Source organism: Eschscholzia californica, unplaced genomic scaffold (genome assembly GCF_041429995.1).
Source record: "Eschscholzia californica isolate CP2 unplaced genomic scaffold, dmEscCali1.0.p SCAF_2, whole genome shotgun sequence".
NCBI classification, from domain to species: domain Eukaryota; kingdom Viridiplantae; phylum Streptophyta; class Magnoliopsida; order Ranunculales; family Papaveraceae; genus Eschscholzia; species Eschscholzia californica.
In genome coordinates this window covers 54,724,211-54,742,736 of record NW_028238309.1, presented here as the reverse complement: position 1 = coordinate 54,742,736, position 18,526 = coordinate 54,724,211, and the positions used below count along the sequence as shown (strand labels likewise).

Here is an 18,526-nt window from a genome sequence, read left to right as displayed (position 1 = left end):
TTTTTACGTGTTTAGTGAAATTTTGTTAATAAAACATTTCAATATTATAACTAGTATCATCATTGCAACCATTAACACCAGAGGAAGTACGGCTGGGGTGGCCTGGCCTATATGGTTGACTAGAATTCGTGAAATATTACCAAATGTGAGTTCTTGAATATGGAAAGTATTCAATTGTTTGGGCGGATCTCCACTTTTTTCCACTAAAACCAACAATACGTTGGGGATATTGTATTCGTATTATCTTAAATCTAATAAAACCTGCACCCACAAAAATTCATTACGTGTTGAATTTAATTTTACACTCATGAAAACAACTTTTCATTGAAAAAGACAATAACCCATTAAAATGTTGTTGATGCACAATATAGTTAACGTGGTTAAGAGTCTGTATAGTAGTTGTAAATCTGTATTGAAAGCAATATGATTTTCGTCAAATAGTAACAAATCTTTGAACGATTTACTCAGATGAATGCCTATATATACTGTAAAATGTTACTATTGCTTTCTAGTTCAGATCGAAAGTGTATGTAGTATATGGGGTCCAAGTTATGGGATGGGCTTTTGTCGGTCACTTAGGCCGAAGAGAAAATAGACTAAGTGATATCAAATATGAAAAATCAATATGTTCATTGAAAAGTAAGAAATTGATGCTTCTTTGATACGTCAGTATGTTGACTCTACAAATTCTAAAAGATATTTGAGACGCCTAAAATGGGCCATACTTGATCAAATCCCTATAAACTTCAGCTCAAACAAACTGCCAAGTCTATTGTCCTGCCGACAATAATAAAGAAAATAAGAAATACCACTTTGAACCAACAAAATTCTAAAGTCCTCGTGCATTGACTACATCCCGGGACGGATCTACATGCAGGTCAAAGGGGCCATGACCCTCCTTGACTTGTCGCAAATTGATTTAGAATTGTTGATTGCCCTCTGATTTATCACATAAATAACGTTCAAGTCAAACTCATGACACATATGTAGCGTGGTTGAGATGGTAGAGGTGGGATTTGTGGACGTGAGAGACCCGAGTCCAAGCACTGGTAGGCTTAGAATTTTTCAATTTTTATAAGGTTTAGATATAAACATTTTGAAAGAGATCAAAGTATTTACAACTCACTCTTTCTTCTTCTTCCTCACATTTGAAAGAAAAACTACTAATACATCCCTCATACTTAGGTACGGTACTTTTGAATTGTAACAGTATAAATTTGGACACATTTATACTTCTAAATCAAGGAAAGGGAAACAAGAACACTTCAAGTTGTACGTCATTCTAGTTTCTAATACAGTACATTACAGTGAACCATCACTTGAGTTTGTGAGGCATAATTCTTTCGACTTCAAACTACTTGGGGAACGCAATGCTAATTCTTTCTTTAACACCCAAAAAGGGTATTTAGTTTGTACATATTTTTAGGTTAAGGATTAATAACAATTTATTATGCTAAAATATATTCTACCACAAACTTCTTTCTACTATATACATCAAAAAATTCCTTTTACATGTGCATACGAGTAGAGGTACACTAACTCATCCATCATAGACCGTCTTGCGAATCCAGTTGTTTGTGGTAGCCCATTTTTCAAAAACTCAGAAAAAAAAACGTAATAGGCCATGTGTATAGTGTTGTTTTCTAGATTAGTCATTTACATGCATCATAAAATTTAGTTTACGCACGAAATCCTTCGATTAAAATATAGGATCCACATTAAAAAAATTCTATAAGTATTTCTATCGGAAGTTGTGCTGGAATAACTGTTTTCTCGTATATTCACACGAGATCAATCTACAAATATGAGATCAATCTACAAATATAACAATCATATCGATTGCATAACGATATCTACAAAATTTAAGCCAATTGGATCTTAGTCGGTGAGGTTCTTCTTGACACTCTAGTAAATTGTAGTATTTGTTTTTTGCAGGTCAAAATCATGTTTTTTTTTTTTTTTTTTGTTGTTGAAGGAAGGTCAAAGACTCAAAATCATGTGGCCCATCGATAATTTTCGCAACACTTTGAAACGTTTAAGCAGGAAAAGCAATCAAAAAAAAATATTAGTAGTAACCAAGTCGTCATTTTTCCTTCTTCATCTCTCTCTCTCTCTCTCTCTCTCTCTCTCTCTCTCTCAACAAGAACAATACTCTAAAAACATAATTAGGGTAACCAACAATTTCATCTCATTTCGTTTCTAATTTAATAGATCTAGCCCTCTTTCTCACTCAACACTCATCAATTCTTCAGATTCAGCTCTCTCTCTCTCTCTCTCTCTCTCTCTCTCTCTCTTTAATCTTCTTACCAAATGGACTAAAAAAAGAAAATCTTTCACTTTGATTTCTGATTTTGAAGTATCACTTTGTTTTAATGGGAGCCGTGCCTTCAACTCCGCGGTATAACGCCCGGCCACAAGAAACGGCTGAATACCTGATCGGAACTTTTGTCGGTGAGAAATCGTTTCCTATTTCTTCAGATTTTTGGCACAAATTACTTGAGAATCCTCTCAGTCTTCAATGGCCTAATCATCGTGTTCTTGAAGCCTGTGAAGCTTTTGGTTAGTATTTTCTGCTAATTTTGCTTTCTTTATATTCTTTTGATTAGTTTCCTGAATTTCAGTTTTTCCTGTTAACTTTGGAGTATACATTATGTGATCTTCAGTAAATGGCATGCACGAGCCCTAGGTAGAATTAGTACAATGTTCTGAATTTCTTTTAGGTTGAATTGAACTATGTTAATTATGAATCTAGAGCTTATTTTTTAGCAGAATGATGAAAAATTTAGTGAGAAGTTCTTATATTATAGGGTTAGGTAGAGACAGCTATTCGTTTAAGCTCGTAAATTAGCGGAATTTGTATGCAAAATAGAAGTGTGTGGACTACTGTATACACTTAAGAAGGTCAAATCCAAGGACTGATTAGGTGTTATGATGTGGAATTCATTTGGGTTTGCTGTTTGTGCTTGTGCAGTTCAGAATAACTATCATACAAGACATCTTGCAAAGATTTTGATACATCTAGGTTGGTGTTTGCAAGAATGTATGACGGCTTCGTCTGGGTTTGCAGCAGTTCGTATGAAGGCTCTAAATGCAGCATATTTATCGTCAATATTTCTGAAATACTTAATCGAGAATGCAAAAAGCGAGAACTTTGAGGAACTGTATCTGTCCATTGGCGAAGGGGAAGAAGTACCCGAAGAATTCTTGAAGGGTTAGTGAATTTTCAAAGTCATTTGGCAGTATCATGTGATCAGATGTCTTTTTCTTAATAAAATTGTTCGTAAAGTTCTAGTAGGTCTTTGATATAAAATTTGAACACTTACCAGAAGCAGATTATGTGTATTCACCATAGCACATGTAGTACTGTGTGAGCACATTGGCTGAAGCTTCAACAGAGATTTAGACTAGCATATTACGCATTGAAGAAGCATTAGAGTCCATGTTTTCTCTGATTACTTTGGGGGAGTTAATCTTGTAATATTCTTTTCTATAATAGTCTAATATTTTTTCAGACCCTTTTTTTGTTCCCCAAAGGAAAAAGAGTACACAGTTGAGTAGGCTCGTTATGTGATTTTGATTTTCTGCAATCGTGCCTGCCTTTAATATTTCTGAATCATTTGCTCCATCTAGTATTTAGAAAATGACAACTTGAGTTTATTGAGGGTAACAATCAATACATGGTTTACGGTGCTGATAAGTAGGCGAAGAGGTTAGATGACACTAACAGTCACCATTTTTAAACCATGATTGTGAGGGTTGCCTCATACTTATCAAGAATGAGAATCATTTTAGATTTTTTTTATTTGCTTATATATGGAAATCCATGAAATTATTACTATTAACGTGGTCATTTTGCTATAGTTATCACACAAGTTAAAATACTTAATAATTAGAATAAGACTAGTACTAGATAACGAAGTTGACATTATTATATTTTAGGTATAACAGAGGCAGCTGAAATCTTATTCTCCGTGAATTTATATGTGGAGAAATCATTTGGATTAAATGTATATCTTTCTTGTAGTTGGAGAATTCTTACCGACTGTGCCACTTCACGCATGCAGTTCTTGTGGGATCATTATGATTAGTCCACTTACTATTTTCCATGTGTTTCCTCTTTTATAGTAGTTGATCTTATAATGTTTGTGTATTTGGTTTATTTGATGCAGAAGGGAAAATCGAATACTTTGTTATCCATAGTGCTCTAAGCTACATTGGTACATCAGATGTAAGGTATGTTCTGGAACTTTGACAAGGTTTTCAACAATACTAAATCGTTTTGCATGTCTCCTTCTAATATCTTGGTTATATTTTTGGTTGCAAGTCCTCAAACGTTCCATCTCCATCATGAAGTGTTGAATTTCATGATTGTGGCTATGTCCACTCAGCTTCATTCTGGGCCTTCTCCGGGGCCAAAAGATGTACACCCTTTTATTGATGCAGCAATGGCACAGGTGATAAAACCACAACGTGATTTACTTGGTAATTATCTGCAAGACTTTAATGATCTGCTGACAGTGCTGCTTTTATTGAACAGGAAAGTTCTCTGGTGGTTTTGGTGGTCCGCAAGCTACTACTTAATTATATAACACGACCTCGTATTCCTGTAAATGGTGCATCTTATACTGTTTTCTCTGAAGAAAGCCAGCCTGGTGTTCTTCAAAAAGTTGGTTCAGCAGCAGGTGAGGTGGTTCCATATCTTGGTTGTAGATTTTTGAGGAATTCGTTGGATACTAATTTAATATTATCTATTGGATCTTTCATCCGCGATTCCACAACTCAACATAACTTTAAAATCCATCCATTTGGGTTAATCTGACAGATGACTTCTCTTTGAAGTTGTGTTAATGTAATAACAAATGAGAGGTGTCTCTGCTAATATATTCATACCCTGCTTTTGCTAGCTGTGTAACTGCAAACCAGACAATTTATTTCCTTGTCTCTGATTCTGAGATTGCCTTTATCTGATTTTCTTTTGTGGTAGTGAAGTTGATGATAAAAAAAATCTCAGTCTTGTTAAGGTTTTCTCCTCTGATACGTAGAAACTAATTCACCTATCCCTTGACAGTAAAGCTTATGTATCGACCTTTCCCTGCACCTATATGTTATGGCATTTCATTTTCTTATAATATGGAACTCATAAAAGACTAACTTCTTTCTGTGACGTTTCATTTTCTTATAATATGGTGTAGCTGTGCATGTTTTCTTGTAAAGATGTTCATTAATGTCTTCTATATGAGTATGTTCTCTTTTCCAACTTGCAGCAAGTTTAGTACTATTGCCATTCAATTACTTTGCCAGCTCAAGTGATTATGGCTCAAGAAATCCATTGGCGGATATCAGTCTTCACTTGTTACTTGTTCTCAGTCATTACCGAAAATGCGTTCTGGTGGATGAGGCCATGATTAACAAAAATGAAGAAAGTGTCGAGTCGGATATGCTTTCAGCAGGAAGTTCGTACTTTACTGACAACCCCTACTGCAAGGCATTAGAAAATGCTAGGGATATTGAATGTAAGTTCATATGTTTTCTGGTCTTCATTGGAATGAAGATCTTTATTGTGCTAACATTGACATTTTCAAGGATTTGTAGTTGATCGCGTTGATACTGAGGGTAATGCGCATAGTGGACCACTTATCAGATTGCCTTTTGCATCCTTATTTGACACCCTTGGATTGTAAGTATTTACTATCAAGTTTTCCATAGCACAAGTTATTTTCTTTTATCAGGGTTTCAAGGAAATAAGAAATCAAGTTTTCATTTGGCTATCATCGAGTTAATATAGATTTCTATCTCTTCAAGCAATTTTAGTCTTAATTGTCCGGACTCCTGATGCTCTATATAAAAAAAAAGATACTCTTCTCATTATCTTGCGACAACTATGTTTTTCTGTTAAGAAATGACAGTTATGACTTCGACTTCAACGTCTTGTTTTCCTTCATCGCTCAGAGCAAAAAAACAGACTTTAGGCTTAACTTAGACCAATACTTATCTAGATTTTACCACGTGGAAGACAAAATGTCGGTATGCTTTAAGCTAATTATTTCCTTAGCTTATGAATGTCATTTAATAATTTGAGATGTGAATTGCAATTTGTGCTACCAGTTTGTCTGTGGAGCTTTAGTTTTCTCTTACACTATACTCCGTAAACTTTGATTTCACAGGTGCTTAGGTGATGAGAGTTCAGTCCTATTGCTGTATTTGCTGGTGCATGGAAACGCTGACTTCTTGGAGTATGTTTTGGTGCGAACTGATATGGATACACTGGTATGCAGCTTTAGCCTTAATTTATGAATTAAGTGCCTCCATAACTCTTTTTTCAGTTTTGTTTACAAATCGCTTTCACATTGAGTACACGTTACACTGGTATAATTATGAATTTATGATAACTGCTCCAGTTTTCAGCAAGTTCACGTATTCATTTTTAAATAACTAGGCATTTGCCCTGTTAATACCTCAAAAATTAGTTTCTGCGAGCCTAATTAGGCGTATGTACTTGTGTGAACAGTTGATGCCTATTCTAGAAACTCTGTACAATGCTTCAAGAAGGACGTCTAATCACATCTGCATGTTGCTTATTATCCTTCTTATACTTAGTCAGGACTCGTCTTTCAACGCCAGCATACACAAACTGGTAAATGGTTTTTCTTTTCAGCTGACTTCTTCATTTGTAGAAGGCTTAACTCTTTAACTTTTTCTGTCTGCTTTTGTAGATACTCTCTAATGTTCCATGGTACAAAGAACGCCTCCTCCACCAAACATCTCTTGGTTCTTTGATGGTTATAATTCTCATAAGGACTGTGAAGTACAATCTATCTAAGTTGCGGGTACAGAGTGTTACATCTAATTTAGTTGATTTTTCTGTATGCGTGCATGAGCATCTGGTTATATTCATAAAAAATGACATTTGAACGTAGTTATTTTTGTATCATCTTGGAAGGAGTATGTGGATTTTGAAGCTACATAAATAATTAAATATATTGATTTACATCATGATGGTTCATGCACATAAACTAACCAGTTTTCAATAATTATATAGGTTTATTTACATCATGATTGTTCACTTTGATCTGTGCAACTGTAACAGGATGTGTATCTTCATACAAACTGTCTTGCTACTCTGGCAAACATGGCACCACATGTTCATAGGCTGAGTGCATATGCATCACAGAGACTTGTTAGTCTTTTTGATATGCTCTCACGCAAGTATGCTTTTCAACCCTTCACTAGTCCTAACGTGTTTGTACTTGTACTTGACCTTTCTAAGAGGAGATTAATAATATTTCTAAAACTAGGTTCGCCTTTGTAATTCGCGTGCAGGTATACCAAATTAGCAGATCTGAAAAACGATAGGAAAGTCATAGACATCTCAAGAGAAGAAGACAGTATTTCTGAAGATATGGTAATTATATTAAGTTGTAGCTTTCAGCTAGTTTGCCTGGGATCTTGCTCTTGGTTTTCTCCAATTTTTTTCAGTTCAACTAAACTATGTTTGTGACAGGCTACAGAAGTTCACATTTATACCGAGTTTCTAGGAATTGTATTGGATATCTTGAATGCCATTCTTACATATGCCCTTCCTCGGAATCCTGAGGTATCACTTAACGACTTCACCTCTGGTTGCACGCTTTTAAGTTTATCTGTTCTCTGTTGGTGCTTAGTTTTCTCACAGGAAAGACAATAACTATGTTTCCATTTTTGTTTGTTTCTTCATGCCTTCAGCAATTTCTTGTGCATTTTGGCAGGTTGTATACGCAATAATGCACCGGCAGGAGATCTTCGAGCCCTTCAAAAATCATCCCCGCTTTAACGAGCTGGTTGAAAACATATACACTGTATGTCAAATGAGTTGGTGTTTACTCTTCTATTATTTCTTTATCTCTTTCATTTCCCATTTCGAGCACTCGAATTGCAATACAATATTTTATTCCGATGAGGTCAAGATTCCACGTGAAAATTATGCCCTTTTGGTAAAAGATATCTCTTCTTCCTATCTTCCGTGCTATTTGGTGTTTCGAACACTGCAACTCTACAAAGACATGCCTCGTGTTCTTAATATAGCCTATATAAGAAATTCGTTGTAGTTCAATGAAACGTGCAAAGATACATTTTCTCTTGTCTGTTATTCATTAGCAACTTAGCTGAAGCCTTGGGCAATTTCTTATGATATTGTATACGTAGTGCATCAAGTTGTTACTCTACGATTGTGATTATCTGTTCTTTTCTGAATACCAAGTACCATATACCAAATCCTTGCATACATTTTGAAAAGATATGGTGTATTTATCCTCCGATGAAATTGCCAACATTTCATAAACTTTCTGTATAAGGAATTTCTAGGTTTTATAGTAGTTTTATCTGGAAACAAATTCCAACTGTTCTTCTATTGTGTAATGTCCCTGAAAACAATTTTCTTTCTTCCTTTTAGGTGTTAGATTTCTTCAATAGACGTATGGATGCGCAGAGAATGGAAGGTGAATGGTCGGTCGAGAAAGTCCTCCAAGTCATAATAATTAACTGTCGATCTTGGCGAGGTGAAGGGATGAAGGTAAACTTTCATGGATCATTTGATACAAGTAATTATAGTCTCATTTTACATGGAGAACTTTACTCTTGCCTTTTACATGTGACTTGAAAATAAGAGAATGGGCCTTTGCAGATGTTTACTCAGTCACGGTTCACTTACGAGCAAGAGAGTCATCCGGAAGAGTTCTTTATACCATACATATGGCAGCTAGTTTTGTCTTCCAGGTATTATCTCGAAACTTCTCATTTTTTTGCTCCTAATAGTAGCATATACTATATGGTTTCTAGCAAATACAACAACAAATAAGTACAATTGCTGGTTCTCTGCTTCGTCTTGTAGTCATAATCGTCTGGATAGTACTTTCTTAATCCATGGAATTCAATAATGTCACTGGACAAGACTACTCATATATTATAGTGGCATATTATCCAAATCTTCCCCTCCCTCCCAAAAACAAATTTATCCTCTTCAATGTCTTCATCCATTAATGCAGCTAGATGTTCACGTTATGGAGCTCCACCACCACCACCACCACCACCAAGAAAAGAGAAAGATAAATAGTAGAAAACCTATAACAGTAACAGAAAACCGAGCTCGATTGCTGGTGTGATCAGTGGAGCTCCACCACCAAAAAAGTAAATAAGAGGAATAACAAAAAAACTTTAGACTTGGGTTTTATGTCATAAAACCGGAGGGTCAAGACCAAAAAATTTAGACACCCCCTGCAAAGTCACCATCTTACTCAAAATTTCTCTCTACTAGGAACCATTATTTTATTACTATAGAAACCTAAGTTGTTGGGCTCGGTATTCAGGATTCGCTCTACCAGACTTGTTCCCTGAGCTAGCAAGTGACTTGAGAGTTACCTGTCCAAATTTCAGCCAAGTTATTTGTTAATATAATAAATAATATATGCTATATTCTTATATTCATGAATCACGAGTACATGGAATGTCAAGATATTACAAAATTCACTCAACATAATAGGATACAGTATATGTTGAGATCTATATAATTAAGGAATTTCAAACAATTTATAGAAAAGGGCAAATCTATCTCTTTTGTTATAATAGCAAATGATCTCTTTTGATATCTGATGATTTATACATAATTAAATTATTTCTTGTATGGAAATATACATCGATATGTAGATTTATATCTTTTACTACCATTCATACATAGAATAAAAGTAAATGAAGAGGGGAGAAACGCAAAAAGGGTAGGGAGTCAGGATGGGGAGTTGGGGAGGTCACGGTGTCTTGATCTAAATTCCGCAAACTCAGATTGGGTTCAGGGCGGGATACCCCAAGTCCAACTATAGAAGGAAGAGACATCTGTTACTTTTGAATTGAAAATTTATCCCATTGTTATCCTCAAAACTTAAATTTCGTCATGGTTGTCCTGATGTAAGTAGTTAGGTTAATTGATTGCCTTGCTGTGGTGCTGACTTGTTTTCTTCATCTAATGCTCAGTGGTTTCACTTTTAATCCGGGAGCAATAAATTTGTTCCCCGCCGATCTTCCTATACAAGTAAGTACTTCAGTTCCCCCTTAAAATTTTCTCAACTGCAACTACAACTGCTACTGTAACTGCTAGTATGTACCCCGTCGTTCTATTAAGTCAGCAGTGACAAATGTTCTACTTTCATCGCTTCATGTAATCACATGCAGAACCTAGAGTTGTAATAATTTTTCCGTCATTATTATATTTGGAACCTAGAGTGATTAGAATTTTTCCATCATAACTACCTTCTAAACCTTTTACTGGGATTTTACGTGTTTATATTATGATGAATATGTAATTTTAGCAACTACGCTTTATCGTATCTAAATATTGCTTCGACAATCGTATCTGCCATTGATATAGGAACAAGATATACAGGCTGAAGATGAAGCCAGCAAAGATCAAACCGAGGAATCAAGTGTATAAGAAGAAAGTGAAGTTATTACTCATATATATATAGAAGTGGTGTCTGTTGTCAAAACAGATCAATCAGAGTATGCTTCTTAACCCCCTAGGTTTGATTATGTAAATACATGGAACAAGTAGAGTATGTATTTTTTTTTTCTCATTCTTTTATGTTTATATGATGTTGACATGAATTCAGCTGATCGTCTTCGTATAAATATCGAGATATATTTTGTTCAATAAGGAGGTTTTTTTTTCTCAAATATTGGATTCAGTATACTATCCTTGGGTGTTGTTATTTTAGCATGTTGGATCCCATTGGATCAAATATGATTTCTGCAGATGTACTAGTTGTGGTTGTAGTCCATGTGCTTTACTTGCCTCCAACTCCAAGTAGTTTTAATTCTATCACATTGTTTTTTTTGTCAAGGAATTCTATCCCATTGTAAAAACTAATGTGATAAAACGAAGAAATATTGGGACAAAACTGACAAGGAAAACGAGAAAGAAAGGGACTTGCATGAAGTCCAGTGAGATTGTTGATAAAAGGAAGGATTAGTTCATACTGTGGCCTTTTCTGGCTCCTAAGAGCATGTCCAATAGAACACTCAACAATTCAACATCTCAACAAAAACTCAATTAATCTAATGTGTCGAGTATGAATTGAGATTCTCTTTCCTAGGTGACACTATTGAGATACTCAATTCAACATAATTTTCAACACTAAAAAAATTCAACTTTTATTTTAGATTTACTAGCCAACTGAGATACTCAAAAGAAAACTTAATCACTGAGTTTTCTTTTTTAGTCAACATTTATTGTTGTCCCATCATATTGAGATTCAAGTTGAATGTTTTTTGTTTAAGGCCTAAGTAATCTCAGGTGTCTATTTAAGTTTTTCAAGTTTACTATTGCTTTGGAGATGCTCTTATATATTTTCTCTTGATTCATTCAAGTTCTCGGGTTTAATCAAGCGGGTAATTTTAAAAATTCTAGTGTCAAAAATCCGTCTAAGTCCGTCAAACTTTTCGACTACCGGTTTTCACCAAAATTTCAAAATATCTCGGTCGAAGTGACAAAACTATTTCCATTTTCATGGAAATAGCTTCTCTTAACAATTCCTTGTTAAAGAACACCTCACACAATAATATATATATTATATACTTAAAATATATTAAAAAATATCAAAGTACATTTAATGCATATATTATTTCACCGGCAGGTCACCGCCATATTTTGTCACTTTGGTCATCACCACCACACAACCGTCACATTCTTGGTCCACCATCATACCTATTTGTAGTAATGTATAATTATGTGTTATATATATACTAGGGGCTATTTGGGAAATAATCCTAAATTTTATATAGCTCTTGCAAGTATTTTATGTGGCAACTTATAGGCAACATGGTCAGGGCCGAGCCTGACAATTTAGGGGCCCAATGTCAAACTTAATTTGGGCCCTATATAGAGATTGGTCTAATATTTTTTTAAATAAATTTTTTCTTGATTTATATAGATTTTAATCAAAATTAAGAACCTGGTTTCTTTCTAACACGTTAATCCAAAATTAGATCATAGAGAGATACCAACGGTGTGTGTATATATATATATATATATATATATATATATATAGAGAGAGAGAGAGAGAGAGAAATTCAGATAAAATTTTGTAAGAGAAGAATGTTTAGAGAAATGTAATGAATATTGCAAGATAAAGCTTTGCATGAAAGGAATGAGAAAGTGAAGAGAAAAATAAAATAGTAATTGCTCTCCATTGAGTTCGAACCCATGAACAAACACATTAAGTCCCTCCAACTTAACCACTGCACTACCCTCGGTTTGTTGTTCAAAATTAACATCTTTATTAACTAGTAATAACTAGACCCGCGCAAAGAACATATGAAAATCTAAAGTAGGCTCCTTGTGGTGGGGGGTCCTGTGCGGGCGCACGTCCCGCACCCCCCACCACACGGCCCTGAACATGGTAAATATTTTTCTTTTACGATTCAATATTGAAGAAACTATAATGTGTATGTGGTAGTTTGTTCTCTATTAAACTGAGATTAATCTATATACTAACATGTTATAATAAATCATACAAACCTTTTGCATGACACAAAATACATTTCTCAAGGCTAAAACTTCACGAAAGTTTCATTTAGTTAAGACAAATTAGACGACCATAAATCATAACTATCATTTGAAATGTTCTTTACAATTTTATTATTTGCTTTGTAGACATTTGATATATTTGTTGTTGAATTCAATCGATTGATCCTTGACAAAAAAAATTTTCAATCGATTGAGTTTCTAAAGGGGAAAGTTGATATGTTGGAGGACACTAAAAGGGTAGATTTCTTTCTTGGCCTCCAATTTATGGTCAAAAGGGTTTGTTTTGGGATCCCAATAATTTTTTTAATGCTATGTGTCACCTAACTTTGTGTCATTTGTAATTTCATTTTGTAACTTTGTTTCACTTTCATGATGTATTCGTTGAACAATTTACGCTTAAAAACGATATGTATGTAATGGTAGGCTAGATTCCATGGTTCTTCCACAATGAAACTGAGGAAAAAGATACGACTATGCAAAATATATAGCTGAAATAATACATTGCACATTTCACGTTAACAATGAAGATATAATAAAATATAATGGTTCATATAATAAACATTAATGACTAATAGAAATATCTGTTTGATATTGAGATTATTTTATTGTTTTGTAATTTAAGTTTACAATGCTTAGAAAATTTAAGTAGAAATATCATCATTATACACACCACAAATGAAAATATGTGTGTTTCTACTGCAAAATACAATAATAAATATAATAGCACATGAATAAATGAAGTTGTTTTCACATAAAAAGATGTAATTTCTAATAAATTATTAATGGAAAAAAATCAACCGTCTTTTACCAAAATTCAACTGCTAGCAATATAAACCATATTGGAAATTTTTGTAGAGTTTAGAAATATTGGATTGTCTATTCTACACATTTTCGAATCCACCATGTAAAAGTGAAAAGATTAATGAAATAAAAGTGAAGGGTTCATACGGAAAGACATTTTATGAGAAAGAGGCAGATGAAATGAATCTGATCCTTACAAACGAAGATCACATTTATTTTGTCCTAGTCAACATGCATTTATTTAATCTCAGTCAACAAACCATTTTTGTAGAGTTTATATAGGATCGTGCCTTCTACACATTTTCCAATCCACCACGTAAAAGTGAAAAGATTAATTAAGTACTATGGGGATCAGTGAAGGGTTCATGTTCAGAGACATTTAATGAGAGAGAGGTAGATAAGATGACATTTATTTTGTCCTAGTCAGTACGCATTTATTTTGTTGCAGTCAGCAAACCAAGTTATGTTTTGTAATATACTCCAAATCTATTAACAAAACAAAACTGTTTCTTGCTGAGTAGGACAAAATAATTGCTAGGTGAGTAGGACAAAATTAATTCATATTGTTTATACCAAACATTTGAGTTTTAACCGTTGAATTCAAGCTATTAAATTATCTTGAATTGGTCATTAAAGCCCTGCATGTAGTTGCCGTTTTACTTTCCCAACTCTCTCCTTCCGTCGTCCTTTCATATCCTTTCTCGATTTTATTTCTCTCTAAACAATAACACGCCCATCATTATAGCAAACATCTTTAGGCACTAGAAATTTGTGGGAATGTTCATCAGTTTCTCCCTCCACATTGCTTGAAAATGTGAGCCCTCTTGCTTATTTTTTTTGTCGATTTTATCTCCCTTATTCCTCAATTTAGGGCATTTTCTTCATTTTTAGGGTTTACTCTCTCTTTATCTATCTCTATATATTATTTCTTAAAAATTATTTGTGATCAGAATGGTTTGCAGCTAAACTCATTTGGAGGTTTTTCAAATTCCAAGTTCTGTTAATTATTTTACTTTGTCTTTGTCTTTTTTTTTTGTTGAACTATCCTTACAATAATTAATATAAACGTTATTATAATGTTTATTAACTAAAATACAGGGAATATTACACCACTTTTTACTTCTATTCTTCTTTCTCGCCCATTTAGCTAGCTTGTCTGCATTCGAGTTGAGCTCTCTTCTAGTGTAATTGAATTGAACACTATCAAAATTTCTTATGATTTCTCGAATTTTCCTGATATGAATCAAGGATTGCCAGTGAACTGTATGTTTTCTATTCCGGATGTGCTTGATGAGGTTCATGTTGTCCCTTTATATTATTATTGATTTGTGATTCTGTTCTTTAGCCCATTCCATGCCATATAAAATGGCCATTGCTTCACATTCCTCACTGTTTCTTGCCCTCGAGGTTTTAACTTGAGCTTCGATAAATTTCGAGTCTGCATTGTGAGCTATTAAATTGATTCCCATATTGGATATTACATTCACAAAAGATGCATCAACGTTAATCTTAATGAAATGTTCGGTAGGAGGTTGCCACTTATCAGTGGGTTTATGATTGATTTTCTCATTTTTTTGTTAGTTTTTGGGAATGTTTTGATCATTCTGACGATCGTATTAAGATCGTTTATCTCGTGCTGGAAACAGTGATCATATCTTACTTTCCATAATATCCAAAGAATACTTGCAAAGTGGATATCATCACTGGTGTAACAATACTGGGGATTACCTTCCCAGGAAAAGATCCAATCTGAGATGGATGTTATGTTCTCAGAGATAATATTAAAGTTAAACCATACATTTTTTGCCAGTGCACAGTGTAAAAGTGCATGTTCAATTGTTTCGACGTTCATACAGTTTGGGCAAGTGGTGTTATTGTCAATGTATTTCCCTATTCTCCCTCTTACTGGGAGAGCTTTATTACAGATTTTCCAGATAAATATTTTAATACACGGAACAGTCGGAAGAGACCAGATGAACTTCCAGTTCCGATGGTTAGGGTTTTGAGTGATATTATTAGTGCTAAGATGATGACACATGGATTTTATCGTGAAGTTACCTGATTCAGTTAACTTCCATTTGAGTTGATCATGCCCTTCGTTGTTCATCGGTATAGCTTCGATAAGGTTTTGGGTCGTGGTGTCAAAGTTTACATTGAGAACATCATTATTCCAGGAGTTATTCGTAATAAGTTGGGCCACCTTATTCAGATTAGGGTTATTCGTGTTCGGCACTGGTCCATTGATTTCGGGGATCCAATTATCTTCCCAAATGTTAATATCCTTGCCCGACTAAACTTCCCACGTGGTTAATTCCATTTCCGTTGGCTTATGGAAGGTAAATACTCTGCTTCTTTATTGTTTCTAATGTTGTCCAAATTAGAGTTTGTTCTTACAATTTGCAAGGTAAATACGTTGCTTCTTACAGTTTAGTACGGTAAATGGAAAAAGAGCTTTAGGGGGTGTCTAGTCTTGTTGTGATCTTCTTTCTGTTCTGAATTCCTGTCAGTTAGGATTTACATAAGGATTAGCTTCTCTGAATTGATTTAGGTTGTAAAGTTGATTATGAATTGGATACTCTATAAAGCTATGTTTGGTCTTTTAATAGTTTCGTTGCAGCGGAAGAAGTCATGGGAGGAATCGTCGGAACTGGTTTCGCTCCTACTACTACTATTGATAGCTCAAACACTCGACTCCCACTTAGTGTTCGATAAACTGCCTAGCTGAAATTATTATATTATCTTTTTCCTTGTAATATCAACGACTGGATTCATCTAATTAAGTTTAAGGCATAACACGTTCACCCTCAATCCTTCAATGTCTCCTTTAAATCCAGAATTCAATTCGGAATGCGTTATAGGGACTGTTGAGTTCTTCAAACTTATCTTCATGCTATTGGCTCCCAGAGCACATGAGCAATACTGCCTCTTCCCTCCCTCAGTTACAGATTCAACACCTTGGGCGCAATTTTCCTCCTCCATCAAGTTCTTCAAGTACTCAATTAAAATCATCTTGTTGGAGCTTACAAACAATTTATGGTTCCTTCTTCAGTTTCAACTCTTCCTTCGATCCGTCTTCACTACGCACCTTCTTCAGTCAATTTATGATTCCTTCTTCAGTTTATATGATTCTGTTTGATTCGAAGTTTCTTCTTTAGTATGAGTTGCTTCATCTTTCGAAACCGGGTATTACCCCTCATCTTCCCTCTTCTTCTTTGCCATAACTCATCGAATCTTCTTCTTTCACCATAACTATTTCCTATTGCGAAACCCCCCAAGATCTTCATTATTTGAAGCAAGAGAAGCGAATGGCAGAGGAATTGCTTGACATACGTATTATCTTGAACAACTCTAGAAACACAACGATCCCAAAAGCTGGTAAGACCTACTTGATTCTCTTATAGCGGTGATCAGTTTTTTGGTGTTGATGTATTATCTAGATTAGGTTTTCTGTTTTATATTCTTGCGGAAAATATTCTCTCTTTTTCTGGTTCTTCTTTTTTCTCAAGAACCTTAATTTTTCTGGATAGGAAGAAAGGAGAAAAAAACTCTATAATCATAATTTTATGTCTCACTTCATTATGTTGCAGTGATGAAATCAAACTAAATCTTTTAGCGAGTCGAACGTAATATTTTTTATGATTATGGATTTCCTCTTTAGTTAATTGATTAAAATAATTTTGTCGAATGAGTTGATAATTTTGCCTTAATGCCCGATTCAATTTGTGGTAGCATCTCTCTACGTTGGGTGCTTTTGAACTTCATTTCGCTTTAACATTTCATGTCTCACTATGTTGTAGGTATAACAATGCGAGGATATATTATATGCACTTGGTTATGTACCAAAAGAGGATATATTATATGCTGTGAAGCAATAGTGGTCAAAATTGAAGAAGAGCTGAACAGAGATACAGTAGAATGAAATATTTAATCAGGTTTGACAATTGTTTCTTAGATGTAATGTTAGCTTTTGAGCTTTCACACGTATTTATGCAACTTCTCTTGATATTAGTGTTGTGGTAACAATAACATACATGTGTTAATTAGACCTAATCAAAACCTTATCTTATGATATTCTCCGTGTATGGTGGCGTCCCATAATTGCAACTGTTGCACAGGCTGAACTTGTGGTAAAAGCCTTGATCTTGTACTAATTTACTTGATTTTTCATCGTCGGAAATGTTTTCTCGTCTTTTTCTTGTGTTGGGTTAGTGGGCTAGCATTGGAGGGTCATATTCTATTCTTCTCAGAATAACGAGTTAATATTTTTCCCTTATGGATGGCTACCTAAGTGCGTAGATCCTCTGAATATTACTTTAATGGCATGCCCAACATTACTAATGTGTTGCCTGGCAATAACTGAACATGAATGGGGAATTCCAGGAAATCCTCTAGCGGGATCCAGTTGTATTTGATGAGGTTAGTCTTCTGAAATTTGTAGCCTTTCCAAGTACAAATAACTTATTTCTCACTAACTTAGAAATAAATTTTTGTTTTTGAAGGTTAGCCTCAAATAATGGGATCAGTTGTGATAAGAATCAGCGAGTGTCCGTAAAGTGGTGTCAGACATTATATGGGAATCAAACCAGAGAATTCTAGGATGCAAGGTGTGTGTCAGACTACAAGTGGTGATGGACAATGTCAGGAGCACATGAGTTATGTCAGGCACCATGGGCTATGTCTGGACTCAGGAGTACATGACTTGCGCCAGTTTCTCATGGCCTATGTTAGTCGAAAAACATAAGATTATAAACATTATGTTTCAAATGTATTGTGAACAAATTTATGAAATGTGCACAATACAAGATGAAGAAAAGTACGTGTGAGAATATATTGCGCACATCTTGTGCCAAATATTGATTCGTGTCCAGGTGGTCAGGAAGGCGGATCTGATGGAGCCATGCCACCTTAGTCCGGACATGAGAAGTTGATACAAGTTTCTTAGATGTCTTGAGCCATGCCTAGGGGTGGGAATAGGTCCGGGTCGGGTCGGTCGTGTTCATGTCATCCATCGGGTCGGACCGATCGGGCTTTGAAACTCTCTGTCCATTCGGACTTTCGGGTTTAGTCGGGCGGGTTATTTACAAAATCAGAGTGTCCAAAACCCGTCAAAGTCCGTCAAATTTTTTGGATTTCTCGGGTATCGGGCGGTCGAGTATCATATTTTCACTAAAGTTA

The 18,526-nt window shown here is 34.8% G+C and overlaps 2 protein-coding genes and 1 long non-coding RNA gene across 3 annotated transcripts in view; 2 read left to right on the top strand and 1 right to left on the bottom strand.

Moving 5' to 3' along the window:
• The window catches only part of LOC147559128 (uncharacterized), a 97,808-nt gene that overhangs the window by 32,640 nt on the left and 46,642 nt on the right, over positions 1 to 18,526 (bottom strand). The gene's annotated exons all lie outside the window — the stretch shown is intronic.
• LOC147559134 (dyggve-melchior-clausen syndrome protein) lies at positions 1,852 to 10,675 on the top strand. The gene is made up of 18 exons (XM_086660929.1): positions 1,852 to 2,559; positions 2,972 to 3,211; positions 4,170 to 4,233; positions 4,325 to 4,454; positions 4,538 to 4,682; positions 5,265 to 5,513; positions 5,593 to 5,677; positions 6,165 to 6,267; positions 6,509 to 6,634; positions 6,714 to 6,827; positions 7,088 to 7,206; positions 7,321 to 7,402; positions 7,502 to 7,594; positions 7,746 to 7,835; positions 8,429 to 8,548; positions 8,660 to 8,751; positions 10,000 to 10,057; positions 10,394 to 10,675. The coding sequence occupies exons 1-18, from the start codon at positions 2,373 to 2,375 to the stop codon at positions 10,454 to 10,456; spliced, it is 2,160 nt and encodes a 719-aa protein (XP_086517055.1). The 5' UTR covers positions 1,852 to 2,372; the 3' UTR covers positions 10,457 to 10,675.
• LOC147559133 (uncharacterized) lies at positions 13,948 to 17,767 on the top strand. Its single transcript, XR_015233586.1, has 4 exons — positions 13,948 to 15,687; positions 15,958 to 16,726; positions 17,149 to 17,283; positions 17,561 to 17,767. It is a non-coding gene; the product is annotated as an uncharacterized LOC147559133 (long non-coding RNA).